The following is a 15,255-nucleotide window of genomic DNA, read 5'->3' as shown; positions in this document are numbered from 1 at the left end:
TACCATAACCAAAATATTAAAAACAAAGTTGTCTAATTATAATATACCGTTTATAGAGTAATAAATAAACAGTTTTATTACTCCAGTAAAATGTAGTTACTTGCGAGTGCTCCTTTGGTTCGGATATCCTTCAACTCAGAAGGTTGGTACCCATAAATTAACTTTCAACCAATAGCACGATTCTATTTAGTCCAGATTTGACTGCTATGTTGGTCTCTGACTAATTATGCCGATCTTGAGTCTGGAGTATATATATACTCCAGCTGGGTCGCAAGCAGTAAGCAACTGAACCACAGACACAATCTGCAAAACTTAACGTTCGTGTTCAAATTGGTCAACGGACATATCGATTTTAATAAACTTTTAAGACTGATTAACTTCCACAATCCATTAGTAATTATATCTAAAAACATCTTCAAAAGAAATGTTCCCAAATCGTGCTCTGTACAGCACGATATCTCGTGTGCAACATCTTGAAAACAGCCTCGCATTATGATTTGGACTTCTTTGAAAGTAGTAATTCGTCTTTTAAAAATGCCGTACATAATCACAGCAAGGACCCTGTTGTCCACACTTCGGGTACATACCTTGTTACCTTACATTCATTAACATCAACTACGTAGTCTACTGAACCTTGCTATGTAAATTTATATTATTAATACGTATTCTATTACCTCTGGTTTTCATTTTTGCAAAGAATTACATGGTTATATATTTTGTTAACCTACTTTTTTTTCTTTTTTTTTATTTCTTCCAACGGTACATAACCATTTAGCCTATGACTAAAATAAAACTTATTTATCTAGGTATAAGAACAACTTAAAACTATGTTTACATACAACATGCAATCAGAACTTCCAGTTCACCAAGACAATCTTAACAAGACTACATTGTAATAAATTGTAACAATGAAAATGGTATTAACAGAACAATCGAATATCAACATGCATAATATCAACAAAACAATAAGATAACAATACAGTAACAAACATAACAAAGACTAGTAACAAAATAAATAATTTTAACAAGACAAGAGAATAACAATAACAAGTTACATCACAACAAAGTCACTGAGTATTAGGACCTATAATTAGTTAACAATTTGCTTTATTTTTTCTTTGAAAGGCGAAAGAGACCCCAGGAAGAAATCCACCTGCCTGGACCACACAACACCATGCCTCAGAATTCTTGCAACCCCACTGTTGCATGCGTAGTTCGTGGGCAGGAATTTGCGGCAGAAGACAGTCCGTGATCTCGTTCCCCTAGGGACGCTCAAATCAACCATTTCCAGGAGAGCAGGGTAGTCCACCAGTCCGTTGATCAGCTTGAACAGGAAGAGAAGATCGAAGATGATGCGCCGATGGTACAGTGACTGCAGATTAAAACGCTGTTCCAGTTGGAGAACAGGCGTTTCCATATAAGCGTAGCCCAGACGAGCTCCCAGCATCCACAAAAAACGTGTCTGCACCCTCTTCAAGTCTTCTACGTGGCCCAGTTGGTAAGGGGACCAGATCACAGTTCCATATTCAAGCACTGGTCGCACTATGTATTTATACAAAACCAGCATTGAATCGAGTGACCTGAAGCCCCTTGTCGATCTTCCAATAAAGCCAAGGAGAGCATATGCCTTAGAAGTTATGGACGCAATATGATCAGAAGGACTTAGTGAACTGGTCAAAATAACACCAAGGTCCCTCAGACGATCAACTCTGTTAAGGGGCACACCACCTATATGGTAGTTAAAGTTGAAAGTTAACTTAGCGCGAGTGAACGAGATAACTTGGGATTTGGAGATATTTAGGTCCGATAGATAGAATTTGACACACACCACTCAACAATGCTGGAAAGGGATTTCTGTAGATTCTCCTGGTCATCTGAAGAGAGGATTCTAGCATAAATCTTCATGTCATCCGCGAACAAGAGAAAGGAGGCTGAGACCACTCTGAAGATGTCGTTGATAAACAAGATGAACAACAAGGGTCCAAGGTGAGATCCCTGAGGGACCCCAGATAATACCGGGAAGGGTGCCGAGATGGATCAACTGCACTTCACAACTAGAGAACGGTCCTTAAGGTAGCTCCGAAGCCAATCCAGAAGTTTACCACCAACGCCATAACCCTCAAGTTTTGCAATAAGTAGGTCGTGATGAACCCTATCGAACGCCTTAGAGTAATCCAGGTATATGCAGTCAACTTGATATGCACTGACGAAGGAGGACATCACAAATTCCTGGAACAGCAGGAGATTCGATATCGCGGAGCGACCAGGAAGAAATCCATGTTGACTCTCGTGTATAAAGGGGTTTAAATAGAATTGGAGTTTTTCAAGAACGGGGGCCTCAAACACCTTAGCTAAGGATGATTGAATCACTATAGGTCTATAGTTACTTATTTCTGTTCTGTCGCCCTTCTTAAAAATTAGAACGACAAATCCAGTCTTCAAGCACGATGGGAAGATCCCAGCACCTAGAAGTGAGTTGAACAGCAAGGACAAATGTAATGCAAGTACAGGCGCGCAGTACTTCAATATCGCAGGAGGGATTTCGTCTGGGCCTGTACCCTTGCTGTGATCAAGATCTTCAAGCGCCCTCTGGACATCAGTGGCAGATAAAGTGATCCGAGAGAGGGTACTGTTCCATCCAAAGTCAAAGGAAGGGATATCAATTGCTGGGTTCGAGAAAACTGAAGAGAAGTGCTGAGCAAAAAGGTTACATATACTTGAGGAGTCACCAGCCACAGAACCATTCAACCCCATTTCAAGTGGCATAGAGGAGTTACATTTCAAGTTGTTTACATGCGCCCAAAATGATTTAATGTTGTGTGGAATGCTTTCCTCAATCTTTGAAATGTAGTTCCTGTGGCAGTCTGAGGCCAAGTACTTGCATCTCCAGCAAAGCCTTAAAAATATTTCACGATTCAAAAAGTTTCCAGAAGTTTTAAATCTCTTGTGTGCAGCCTTCTTCTCGATTATCAGGTATATAAATCTTCTTGAGAACCATTTAGGAAAATGAGTCTCTGCAATCCTCTTCAAGGGAGTACTCCGTTCAATGATGGACGAGAGATATTGACAAAACAACGAAAATTTAGGTTCCACTTCATCCGAGTTGTCAATATAGGGGAGACTAAGAGTCTGTAACCCACTGAAGACCATGTTGAAATCACACTTCCTAAAATCAGGTATGTACCTAGTGCACGGACGTGTCGTACGCAAGTCCAGGGAGAGCGCAATATCCAGAGCAGGGTGATGTCTGTCTTCTGTAAGAAGAACGTCCACAGCATGCGTGACCTCCGTGGCAGCAACTGACGAGAATACCAGATCCAAAGTGACTCCACGTTGATTTGCTATGCCATTGCATTGTTTAAGGTCATGGAAAGCAGCCATATTCATTATGTGACGAGAAGAAATGTCAAAGTAACTGGAATCGTCGAGCCAATCAGTGTGAGGTAAATTGAAGTCGCCAACAATGAGCAAACTATCAGACCCCCGGCCACAGCCAACAGCCTCATCAACAGACTTGCAGAAATTCAAGTACGTAGAAGCCTCATGATTTGGTGGAATATAGGCACAGCCAATTGTTGTATGAGGCATCGTGGAAGTACACCTTACAAATACACTTTCAGTAATGTGATTGCCAGATGAAATCATGTGGCATTGCAAAGAGTTGTGAACCGCAATAAGCGCTCCCCCTCCACTGCACTTACCACTAGTCAGAGGGGATCGGTCACATCTAAATATATTATGGTTTACAAATCCCAGCTCGGAATCACTAATCTCAGGGCTTAAATTGGTCTCAACCAAAGCAATAATATGATAGGCAGCAGTAGCCAGTGCCTTTGTCAACTCAACCAGTTTCATTCTCATGCCATTGACATTTTGGAAGTAACAATCCAAAATTCATGCTCTTTGTACCGTTGGAAGTTGTACGTTTTTTTGGTTTGATACAATTTTTGGGACGTTATTGATCAATTTTATAGTCAGGTCCTTCTCGCCACCCGATATCCTCCTGCTCAGCTCGGATCTCAGCCAGGTTAGGTGTTCTATTTCTCGAGGAGTCCTGTCTCTAGAAACCTTAATAGTTAAAAAGTTCTGATCGACTTGGGTCGCTGCAGCAGAAGAGAAGCCTGCAAGAAAAGCTCTTGCATCAGAATCACATGCAAAGATCAGTTTGACAGGCCGATTCTTGTCAGGCTTAGTCTTGCCCACTCTCAAGATCTTAACAACAGTTGAGTCAATATCCGGAAGAGTAGAATTTAGCAATTTATTGACGAGAGAGCGATCGTGCAGTTTGCGGGTTTCAACGTTCCTATCATGAGATTCAGTTAGGTTGAGGAGCATTACGTTTCTTGAACGACGGACGCGATCATGTATTTCTGCCATAATCTCCTCCGGGCCACAGGTAGGACCTGAGGCACACAAAGTATCGTACTTTTCCTCGAGAGCAATAATCTTGGACTCATTGCTGCTCGTGCGTTTTTCCAATACTAGCAGATCTTTATTTAAGTTGTCAACCTCTGTAATCAAGTTGTCCACTTTGGCTGGAAGGGAAGTGAGTGAGTCTACTTTGACAGCAAGTTCGGATATTTTATCAGTGAGTAAAGTTAGTTGACTCAATAGTAGATTTTGAGGCTGGTTGTTAGAATCAAGGCAATCCACTCTACAACAGGTCCACTTAAGATTGGAATCATCAGCATATTTCTTATAATCAGCTTTAGACATACCCACACAGGACCTATGGAACCAGCGTGAACACAATGCATCACATCGGATTCCCTCCTCACAGTCCAGGACAATTTTTACACAGATAGCGCAGGCGAGTGACATGATTCAATCAAGATAATTTTGATAGAAAAATAAAACAAAACTAGGAGTTGACTACCGGATGAAACCACGCTCAAGACAGTAGCTACCCGATCCACCACTGGAAGTGCGCAGCCCATACAGTATCACTGCGGAGGTAATGAATGAGAAACCCCTATGCAAGCTGATTTAGAAGGCTGTGGATAGAAAAAAAATTGACGTGGAGAGGCTTACAGAGATGACAAGTCAACCTAACATTGAGTTAGTGACGTCACGATGGATTAGTCTACTGATTATTTGGGAAGACTGAGTATTTCAAGGGTAAAAATGGAAAACACAGAGTGGAGAAAACACTCACAACTCTCAATTGAAGAGACCCAGCAAGCACGTAGGTTCAAAAAGCGAAACGACTCAAAATAAAAACACAAGTTCAAGGATGGTTAAATAGTTGATGCAAACAAGCTGCCATCTTGAAGGGAAACTTTTATAACTTTATTGTTATTTATCATAGTTATTACTATTAAGTTCATCTTATATTTATATTTTACTTTAAATTGTTACTTTTTCAATACTGTTAAATTCTATTATTATCTCCGTTTCATTTTACCATGAATTCTATTAAGGCCAATTATATGGCCTCGACCACATAATGATTAGGCACTGTCAAGCATCGTTGTTTTTTTATAAGAGTAATACTATTATTTCAGTCTTGAAGCGTTGTTATGCTAATTGAGGTCGAGTTGTTCGCAACCCTCACTTTAAGCCCCGCTTACGTACCAAACCGTACAAGGTTGCTTGAAGATGCTTGGCCGCACTAAACCCTAACATGATACGTATGCGGCATACGTGTTTGTGGCCCTGGTGGTAAACCAGCGGTTTGGCCAACTCGGTGCGGCCTGATTTCCCCGTCACAAGTCTGTATAAAAACCCTACATTTAAATGTTTACCTAGTCCCAGCCCACCTCGACCATACTTGTCATCACCTCGACCATACAGTTGTTCAAAAAAAATGGCGGCAGAAGAAGACGTTAGTACTTGTCCTAAGTGTAATAAATTAGTGAAAGATAGTGATAAAGGACTACAATGTGATGGATTTTGTGACATATGGCATCATATTAACTGTGTAAATGTGGACACAAGAGAGTATAAAAAAACTTAAAGACCTAGGGGACATAGCCAAGTGGTTCTGTGGGGTATGCTCTGGCCAAATTGGATGCAATGAGAACACGGAAGAATTGGTGCAGAAGGAGTACACTGACCTTCATAACCTAGTTGGAAATGTGGTTAAAATGGTTAAAGAAATGGCTAGTGAAAAACATAAAAAATTAGACAACAGACTTAGCAATATTGAGGATTACCATTGAGGTTATATGTCAGGTAAACAAGACATCAGAGACTGGCGAGATTGTTACGAATACGAATGACTCATCCGATTGTTATGATCGACTGTCAGAAATATCGAAATGGGCGCGAGTATCGACTCAGTCGAACATAACTGATGACTCGGATGTAAACAAAAAAACAAAATGAAGGGGATACGAAAGAGAGACAACAACCTAAGTGGTGACAGCCGTATTGACGACTCCACTGTTTTGGTGGGGAAAGAATTACTAGACACTACTTCAAGTAATGACATCCTTGGACAGCGAAGGAAAAATAATGAAACAGATGACAGAGTAAATGGCATCAGGTGTCATTGAGAAAGAGGAGGACAATGTCAGGTGGAAGCTATCAAACAGGGAATGTCTGCTGTTAATGGGCGTAGGGCATTGAACAAATCTGAAAACAATACTTATCAAGAAGTACGTAAGGGCAGTGGTGTCACGCCAGAGTAAAAACATTTTTTGTTGGCAATTCTGACGACTGCCATAACCAACCTAAAGTTTGTGGACAGGAAAGTGTTTATGTTTGTGTCTAGAGTGAGTCCTGAAACATCTGAAAATGACTTTAAGTTGTTTTTAAATGACACCCGCAAATGCGATAATGTAGTAGTAAAGAAACTTGAATCTAAATATCCATCAGAATATTCTTCTTTTAAGGTCGGTATATCAGAATCAGACTGTGACAAGGCCTTTCAGCCAGACTTCTGGCCTAGAGGAGCGTTTGTTGACTATTTTAGGCATAATTTTAAACTCCAAAGCTGTAGGCAAGAAGTTCAAAGAATGACACAAGTAAGTGGTGAGTACTTAAGCTTAGGTAAAATGGATATCTCACAACCTGGTCTTAGCAATAATAAACACTTAGTCAGGATGCTTTTTTTTGTAATATACAATGTTTGAATAACAAAGTCCAGGAGTTAGAGATTGTAGCAAGTGAGGGTACCTTTGAATATATTGGCTCTCTCGGAGCACTGGCTGGGAACAACAGAAGTTAACCTAATTAACATTAGTGGCTATAAAACTTATAAGCGCTTTTGCTCGCAGTACTTTACAACATGGTGGGGTTGGCTCTTTTCTTGTCGGACAGATTCCAGTGTGTTTATGAGCTATTGATGTTTCCTATTACTGTACAGAATTGCATAATGAATTTGCAGCTGTAAAACTCTGTACATTTCAGATCATTGTGATAGTTATCTACCGATCACCTAGTGGTAACCTGGATCTGTTTATGTCGAACATCGAAAGAATGATCCTGTCACTGGAAAAACCATAAATGCAACTTTCTTATAGGTGGAGACTTTAATGTAAATATCGCCAAGCGTGATATAAATACACTCAGCTGGAAAAATCATTTTAAAATCATTAAATATGTATTTTATTGAACTACAATCCTACAAGAGGACTCTCGTGTTTTGGATAGTATAATAACCGACCTCGCGACTGAATTTGATTGACTCGAAAGTAATTGACTACGGTTTGAGTGACCATGTCGGTTCAGTTTGTACCAATGTTTGGACAACAGATCCTAACATACCTTGCAACAAAAATAATCAAACTGTTAGTACTATTAGACCCATCACACCTGATAAATTATGTAATTTTATTAACCATCTCCAAACGATTAACTGGGAGTTTGTGGTAGACTCTGTCAAGGACGCTGAAACAAGGTTTAATGACTTCTTTCAGGTTTTTTATGAATGGTTTTTCAATTTTGTTTTCCGGAAGTGACTCTTAGGACTCGGAAAAATAGGCCTACTAGACCTAAATGGTTCACCCCTGAACTCAAAGTGATGCGGGGAGAGACTAATGTCTTACCGGGACTTTGCTAAGTCAACAGGAAGCTTGGATGCTAAGAAAGTCTATAGCGCTGCTAGAAAAACGTATCAGTATGAAATAAGACAAGCTAAACTGAAGACAAATGCTGCTTATATTGAGGGTGCTGCGAACAAGTGCTCTGCTGCCTGGAAGGTAATTAGGCAGGAAAAGTTGGGGGTACAAATATAACGAAGGTTTCGGTTACACCGGATAAAATTTAATGATTATTTCCTTAGTGTTGCGGAAGAGGCTCTCAAGAATGTTCAGGCTGCTCCCTTCAATCCGATAGACATGGCCAGAAGAGCTAATGCTCCAGTGGAAGACATGAGGTGGACACCTATAACGGTGGACCAGATTCTGCACACGGTTGGGCGGATGAAGGACAGTAAAAGCAAGGACATTTATTCGTTATCAAACAGCCTTATAAAATCAGTGGTTGGGTATATCTTGCTGCCTTTGATGGCCTGCCTTCAATGCATGTTTAAATGAAGGTGTCTTTCCCGGAAAGTTAAAGGTTGCTCGGGTCACCCCAATTTTTAAGAAGGGAGATAGGTCACTGCCGGAGAGCTACAGGCCTGTTTCTAATGTTCCCATTTTTGGGAAGGTTTTTTGAATCTCTTATTAAGTGTCAACTTCAAAGGTTTCTCGAGGAGGGTGGATTTGATCTCGGATGCCCAGTATGGCTTTAGGAAGGGCCTTTTCCACGGTGAGTGCAGTCTCTCACTTGGTTAGTGGCGTACTGGATGGCTTTGAGCATAGGTTAAATACGGGGGGTAACACTCTGTGACCTCAGTAAGGCCTTTGACTGTGTATCACATATTATATTGCTTGAAAGATTAAGGCACTACGGTATAAATCACAATAATTTGGAACTGTTCAGGTCTTATTTGGGAGGACGAGAGCAGATTGTCACAGTAAATGGTCATAGATCTCGGGTGGGCGCTGTTGTGCACGGAGTAGTACCACAGGGATCCGTTCTTGGGCCATTACTCTTTCTTGTAATGGTAAACAACTTATCTTGTAACATCAACTCTGATGTAATTTGTTACGCTGATGACACCAGTCTGATTTGATGTTAATGCTGATATACATAGACTTAGTCGTATCGATGCAGGACTCACTTGACTCAGTTTCTAGTTGGTTTCCGAGCCAACCTTTTTATGCTTAACATGAATAAAACACAACAAATTATATTTAGCTTGAGTGGTGTAGATATTTTTAGAGATAGTGTTAACCCTACTAGGCATAACCTTAGATAGTAAGTTAGTTTGGCATGATCATGTACATATTTTAAGTAGTAAGCTATCTAGAGTAATATATCTCTTAAGAAAACTAAGGGACTGCGTCCCCATTGAATATGTTAAGACAGCATATTTTGCTTTTTTTTCAAAGCTTAATCCAGTATGGGCTCAGTCTATGGGGAGGCAGTTCTGGTGTAAATAATGTTTTAATACTGCAAAAGAAAGCTCTTAGAATAATATGCAAAGTTAAACTCATGTGCTAGCTGTAGACCATTGTTTAAAAACCCAGAATATCATGACTGTGGTTAATCTGTATATTTTTAATGTTATTATGAATATTAAAGAGAATTATGAGAGCTTAATATTAAGAAGTGATGTCCATAGGCATGACACTAGGAATAAAAGTCTTATTGATATTCTATACAAAAGGCTCACTAAATCTAAATCTAATCTGCATTACCAAGGTATTGTATTTTTTAATAAACTTCCAGGCTCAGCTCGGACCTTGAAGGCAACCAAATTTAAAAACAAACTGACTGCTTTCCTTTTGGCAAAACCCTTTCTAACAGTCAAAGTGAGTTTCTTGCCTTATCTCAGAGTGACTTTTAACCATTACTTCTAATGCATGGAGTGCTCACTTTTAGTATTTATTAATCCTGCATGGTTTGTAACATAGCCTTTGGTTTTTAGTTTTAGCCATGATTGTTCTTTTAGCCTCTACTGACTAAACCTATTACATGTATGCTACTTGTTAAACGGTTAATAAAGTTGTCTATTGTCTATTGTCTATTGTCTATTGTCCATCCAACTAAGCTGAATGAAACTAATCAAATCGGATAGTGTATGGTGGGCTTCAGTTACTTTTCTAACTGGTAAGTCATTGACTATAGAGTAAAAGTGGTCATAGATGATCGACCAAACGATATTTTTAATTTTTTTGTTATAAGCTTATTTTTGTTTGTATAATTCATAACTTAGCACTTATCAGTAATGCAGTTTTAGTCATATTATCTCATAGTGTATGTCATGTCACGAATACAGTTGTGGCGCAATTATGCTACTCAAATAAAGATCTTCTGATTCTGATGGTGACAGATAGAAGCCAATAGAACACCCATTGCCCACTTTCGCTTTCGTTGTCTTCATCATATTAATTTTGTCCTCTCAACTACTGAATTCAATGAAATTGTTCGTTTGTTGTCTTTGACATGAAGACTTTTTTTAGCTTTCCCGTTGTTTCGTTCGTTCTTCGTTGGTTGTTGATCTTATAGTTGTACTGTGTTAGTGATTTGTTTGATGTTATAAGCAAGACATAAATTAATTTTATAATTATTATTAAAAAATACTAATCAGAAATATTTTTTGCCAATGGCAAAGCATCATCCTGATCTTATATTCTGCCGAAAACAACCAGGAGTGGGTAAGTACATTATTTCAACTAATCAACAACAAAGTGTTGTAGGTTAGTGTTACTGTATTACATACCGGTCTTATTTATAATTCTAAAGGTTCAATATTTTACTTATACTCTTAAAACTCCAAATACCAATTGATTTTTGAAGTGAAAACTTCTTTAGGCGCGTTGAGCGTTTTGGTAGAGGGTAAAATCCTCGGTTCGCGTCACCGACATGCTAATGATACTAACCTGCATGAAAAAGTCAGTCTCGCTGTGTTTTTTAACCGTAGACTTGGCCGCGGACTACTACCCTGCATGAAAAAGTCAGTCTCGCTGTGTTAAAAACTGTCCCGGCGGAGTATGAAAACAGACTGCGAAAATCAGTGACCTTTACGGCTTCCTCTCGCGATTTAAAAGTGAAGCCAATGTCGTACAATTCTGTAAGATGCGTCAAATTAAAGCTCTTAATATTGGCAATCTATTGGTTACATTTTTAAATATTAAAAAAATTTCGAAATAATTTTGATTATTGTTTACATTTTACATAGCGTTTACAATGACAAGAAAAAAGTAGTAAGCGAGGATTTTTTTTATTTTTTGGTCAGACAAAATTTGTCAGCGAGAAAGTTGTGTGAAAATAGATGAATATTTTTTTTGTAGTTTATCATTTTTTTATTGGAAGTTTAGTTTAGCCTGTAGTAGCGTATGAAGTGATGAGTGAACGTTTCTGCCGGAACTGTAGTTGGCGCATTGGCTCACTGATACCGTATTAACTCAATAAATTAGTTTATTGTGCAATAAAAATACCTTTACGAAAGAACCAAGTTAATTTAACTAATTTATTAGTTTTAAAAATATTGTGGGTTTAATTGTTATTGCAATTATATACTTTACTTTATCCGTAGCAATAACTGTATTATTTACAACGGTGTTCAACTCACTGTTGTTCACTCGGTATTTACTCACTTATAAATGAATAATGAAAACAACGAATATATTTTTAAACATTTTTAATATTTGTACGAATATTTGTATTTAAAATTTAGCATTATTCATTTTAATTACGTTTTTAATATTTAACCTCTTCATCATGAAATGAGTATTATTACGGTATAAGATTTATCTTACTAGCGTGGTAAAATAGATTTCTAGTTATTTGATAATATTTTTTCGTGGATTTTAAAATTGGAAAATTAAAAACGCGTCATATTTACAATTACAGATGTACTGCTACTATAACGTATTGTTAATTACTCTCAACTTAATAGTTTTCACTTCTATCGGCAGTCCCACGACTGCTACTGTTTTTTTTTCTACTGGGCTTGCTGGTTTTAGGCAGTTACAGTAGGCTATTATTAAATATGTAGAAAATCTTCAAATCTACCTAGTGTACACTATAAGTTACATTTTTCAACCTCAGCTTGGAGAGCCACATTATCCTTCTTCAGCAGAACTAATGAACTAATTCTTCTTTGTCAAGTTTATTCATAAAACATTCTGTCCAGGCTCTTCGAACATTGTACATGCAGTGGTTCGTAACCGCCAATAACACTGTCTATGGGCAGTCTAGTGGTTTGCACATTCAAATGAGTAGACACTGGCTGTGGTAAATTAAAGAAAACCTACACCCAAGATCAATGAGCTACGTAATGAGACCAATGCCAAACTTTTTCAGAAATCTTTATTGTCGTTGACATTCTACAAAATGCATGACAGTCGTCAATTTGAAACTTAAATGGACGTTAAAATAGTAATTTAATAACAACTTTCTTCCATGTAATTCTAAAATTTCATACTCAAAAACAGTGCACTTGCATCAGAATCTTGAATTAAAAATTTAACTTAATCAGATAACAAGTTCCTGATTTATACATTTTCAAAGTTGCACTTTGGCGCCAAAAATCTGTAGTTTTGTTGTAACCGGAATACAAAATTAAAGTTATTATTTGTAAATAATTTCATGTTTATGTCTAAATGCAGAAATAAATAAGCTAAATTTTAATTCCAGTTGCTATTGTCGCTCTACTTGTTAGTTTGTGGTTAACTCTCAAACTCGGATATCTAAACTTTTTGATCTAAGAGTAATCTTTCCACAACTATCAGTTACATACATATGTGGCGTATTCAAAAAGTATCTGACCTTAATCTGGAAAAATATTTTTTTTCTATCAACAGGATTTAACAAATAATCTTAGTCAAAATAGTCCTCTTATGCAAAATAGTCGCTTTTGAAGGGGGTTCCTTGGCACATGTTGTGGTTGTAGGCTGAAGCAGAAAGCAGGATAATACAGCACAGGTGGTATGAACGCTTATTATAAATTTGGAATTGCAATACAAATGTGTAAAAACAATATTCTAAACAGTAGACATTTCCAAATTCCTTGTGTATTGGTGGTGTGAGGGGTTTTCCCATGGAAGGCGCTAATGATCACATCGTGAGGCCATTAGGAGATTAGTGATAACAGCTCTGTGATGGCTGTCGTTTGTGTATGTAATTCATTGTTATGCTCTTACTGTGGGGTCTGTTCCAGCCATCGGTCGACTGTGTGAGAAGTGCGACGGCAAGTGTGTCATCTGCGACTCGTATGTGAGGCCGTGCACGCTGGTCCGTATTTGTGATGAGTGCAACTATGGTTCCTACCAGGGCCGTTGTGTCATCTGCGGAGGTCCCGGCGTCTCCGACGCTTACTACTGCAAGGAGTGCACCATACAGGAGAAGGATGTGAGTATTAAACAAGAGGCCAATATTAGTATCCTCTGTTGGAGTCACTTATTGGCTGAGCATTAGTGAAGCCTACCACCCGAGTGGCTGGACAAATTTCCGTCTGTTTGTCTGTTCGCTCTATATTTTGAAACAAACTGAGCTGTAGACTTGAAATTTTGTTTGAAGCTTCATTTCTACATAGGCAACACCGAGTTCGATGATTGAGCATGTCACTTCATCGGAGTTGACTGAGAGTTAAAGTAAAGTAAAGATGTCTTATTTTACCAGGTGAAGTTAGGGCTAAGAAGCCCTCTCTTTTAACACTTAACTTGGGGATCAACGGCTTAAAGGTGAATCGTTTAGCGGTCACCCATCCAAGCAGCAGCCACGCTCGACGTTGCTTGATCCGGTTATCTTGCAATAACCGTTGTACTCGATACACTACGCCATTGGCAAGAGTTAGTGGATGTTTTTATGTTGTTCTTAAGGGTAATCATTATGACAGCAATAAAATAGCGGAAAAACAAATTTTTGAACAAACTAAGTCCAACTATTTGAGATTTTATCATTTGACATATTAACACATGCACCCCGACTTCCCCAACACATACAATACAACATCATCTTTTTATGATGTGTATGTAGATTTTTTATTTAAACTCTGCTATGAAATCTAATTTAATGAACAAAAATTTGAATGTGTCATCTGTACGATCGTCTATCTGTCCACAGGACAGTTCAAGACTTCTTCGTTGGTATACACTTTGTATTTGTACATTAATTATAAATTTATCTTCATTGCCAATTCAGACTTAATGTCTCATTTCAATTCTCATCCAAGATTCAGAGGGTTTCCTGGATCTCTTCTCTTATATTATTAGTTGATGGACTGTGATAATATTTATTTCACACTTGAAATGAAGCAGTTCAAACAATAATTTTGGATATATTTTTGAATATTTTCTTTTATATGTTTAATCCAGGGACCAGAGAGGTTGGCATTCACCAAGTCTGAAGAAAAAAGTGTTTCATAATCGTGTTTTAAACATCACTTTTATACCCTAAATCCACTATTTTTTTTATCACGTATACTAAGTAATGTAGCATAGTTATTTAAAATTGAACCCTCAAAATTGTTAAATAGCAACTATTTTGTTAAGATAAACCAAATTTGTTTTTTGTAACAACAGTGTTCTTATTTTATTGAGAATTTTAAAATGATAAACAATTTGACCCATTCTGACACCTAAGATATTTGACTGATTACTCTTTGTAAGTGTAGTAAATAATCTCGTTGTTTATTCTTTCAGAGAGACGGCTGCCCTAAAATTGTGAATCTCGGCAGTTCCAAGACAGATCTCTTCTACGAGAGGAAAAAATATGGATTTAAAAAGAGATAAACCAATACATACATTGCATTCATATTCATAAATTCATTTTTTCATAATTCCAATGAAATGTACATATTTTTTACTTAGTGTATCTCTTAATAAATGTTTTAATGGTGACAATTGACTATTATTTCTTACAAAATAACAGAATATAGTTAATCTATATTAATAATCTAAAATAATTTTTTTGTATTTAACAAACTTAACATATTAAATTGTAAGCAATATTATTACATTCTTCAGTCGTCTTAATACTAATGACAAGCACAATTCCTTACATTTACAAGAGTAATAATTAAATTTAATCATTTGTTTAAATGCACAAACATTGTTCACAATAGATTAATTAATTTAATCATCAGTGACACAAGTACAACATACTAAACATAAAACAAAAGTTGAGGCATCATTTAAATAAATTAAGTACATTTTTCTCAATCCATTATCTGACAAACTACAGAAGGTATTATTGCTAGTATTATTTATTGAGCTCACTGAAAGTTATATTCATAAATATTATTCAAATGGCATT

The 15,255-nt window shown here is 37.5% G+C and overlaps 3 protein-coding genes across 4 annotated transcripts; 1 reads left to right on the top strand and 2 right to left on the bottom strand.

Annotated features, from left to right (window-relative positions):
- Window positions 1–1,090: 1,090 nt before the first annotated feature.
- On the bottom strand, window positions 1,091–1,567 carry LOC124367206. Its single transcript, XM_046823858.1, has one exon. It carries the CDS (start codon window positions 1,565–1,567, stop codon window positions 1,091–1,093), a length of 477 nt encoding a protein of 158 aa, XP_046679814.1.
- Window positions 1,568–2,037: 470 nt separating this feature from the next.
- Window positions 2,038–3,588, bottom strand: LOC124367205. The gene has a single exon (XM_046823857.1). The coding sequence runs from the start codon at window positions 3,586–3,588 to the stop codon at window positions 2,038–2,040; it is 1,551 nt and encodes a 516-aa protein (XP_046679813.1).
- A 6,394-nt stretch (window positions 3,589–9,982) lies between these two features.
- LOC124367271 (PHD finger-like domain-containing protein 5A) lies at window positions 9,983–14,840 on the top strand. Of its 2 annotated transcripts, none has more exons than XM_046823974.1 (3): window positions 9,983–10,104; window positions 13,160–13,350; window positions 14,643–14,840. In XM_046823974.1, exons 1-3 carry the CDS (start codon window positions 10,050–10,052, stop codon window positions 14,730–14,732), a joined length of 336 nt encoding a protein of 111 aa, XP_046679930.1. In that variant the 5' UTR covers window positions 9,983–10,049; the 3' UTR covers window positions 14,733–14,840. The 2 variants fall into 2 exon arrangements, with proteins under 2 accessions (XP_046679930.1, XP_046679931.1); XM_046823975.1 differs by lacking the exon at window positions 9,983–10,104 and adding an exon at window positions 10,457–10,652.
- The last annotated feature ends 415 nt before the right edge of the window (window positions 14,841–15,255 follow it).

The sequence above is a fragment of the Homalodisca vitripennis genome, chromosome 8 (assembly GCF_021130785.1).
Source record: "Homalodisca vitripennis isolate AUS2020 chromosome 8, UT_GWSS_2.1, whole genome shotgun sequence".
Taxonomy (NCBI): Eukaryota; Metazoa; Arthropoda; class Insecta; order Hemiptera; family Cicadellidae; genus Homalodisca; species Homalodisca vitripennis.
The sequence above is the reverse complement of the archived record's forward strand: the minus strand, read 5'-3'. Positions and strand labels throughout refer to the sequence as shown.

Excerpts from the sequence above, each read along its gene's own strand:
- LOC124367271 (XM_046823974.1), top strand. The coding sequence starts at position 10,050 with ATGAAACTAATCAAATCGGATAGTGTATGGTGGGCTTCAGTTACTTTT. Across the intron at positions 10,105-13,159 it reads TTCAGTTACTTTTCTAACTG|CCATCGGTCGACTGTGTGAG; the intron begins GTAAGTCATTGA and ends GGTCTGTTCCAG. Across the intron at positions 13,351-14,642 it reads GCACCATACAGGAGAAGGAT|AGAGACGGCTGCCCTAAAAT; the intron begins GTGAGTATTAAA and ends TTATTCTTTCAG.
- LOC124367206 (XM_046823858.1), bottom strand. The coding sequence starts at position 1,567 with ATGCTGGTTTTGTATAAATACATAGTGCGACCAGTGCTTGAATATGGA.
- LOC124367205 (XM_046823857.1), bottom strand. The coding sequence starts at position 3,588 with ATGCCTCATACAACAATTGGCTGTGCCTATATTCCACCAAATCATGAG.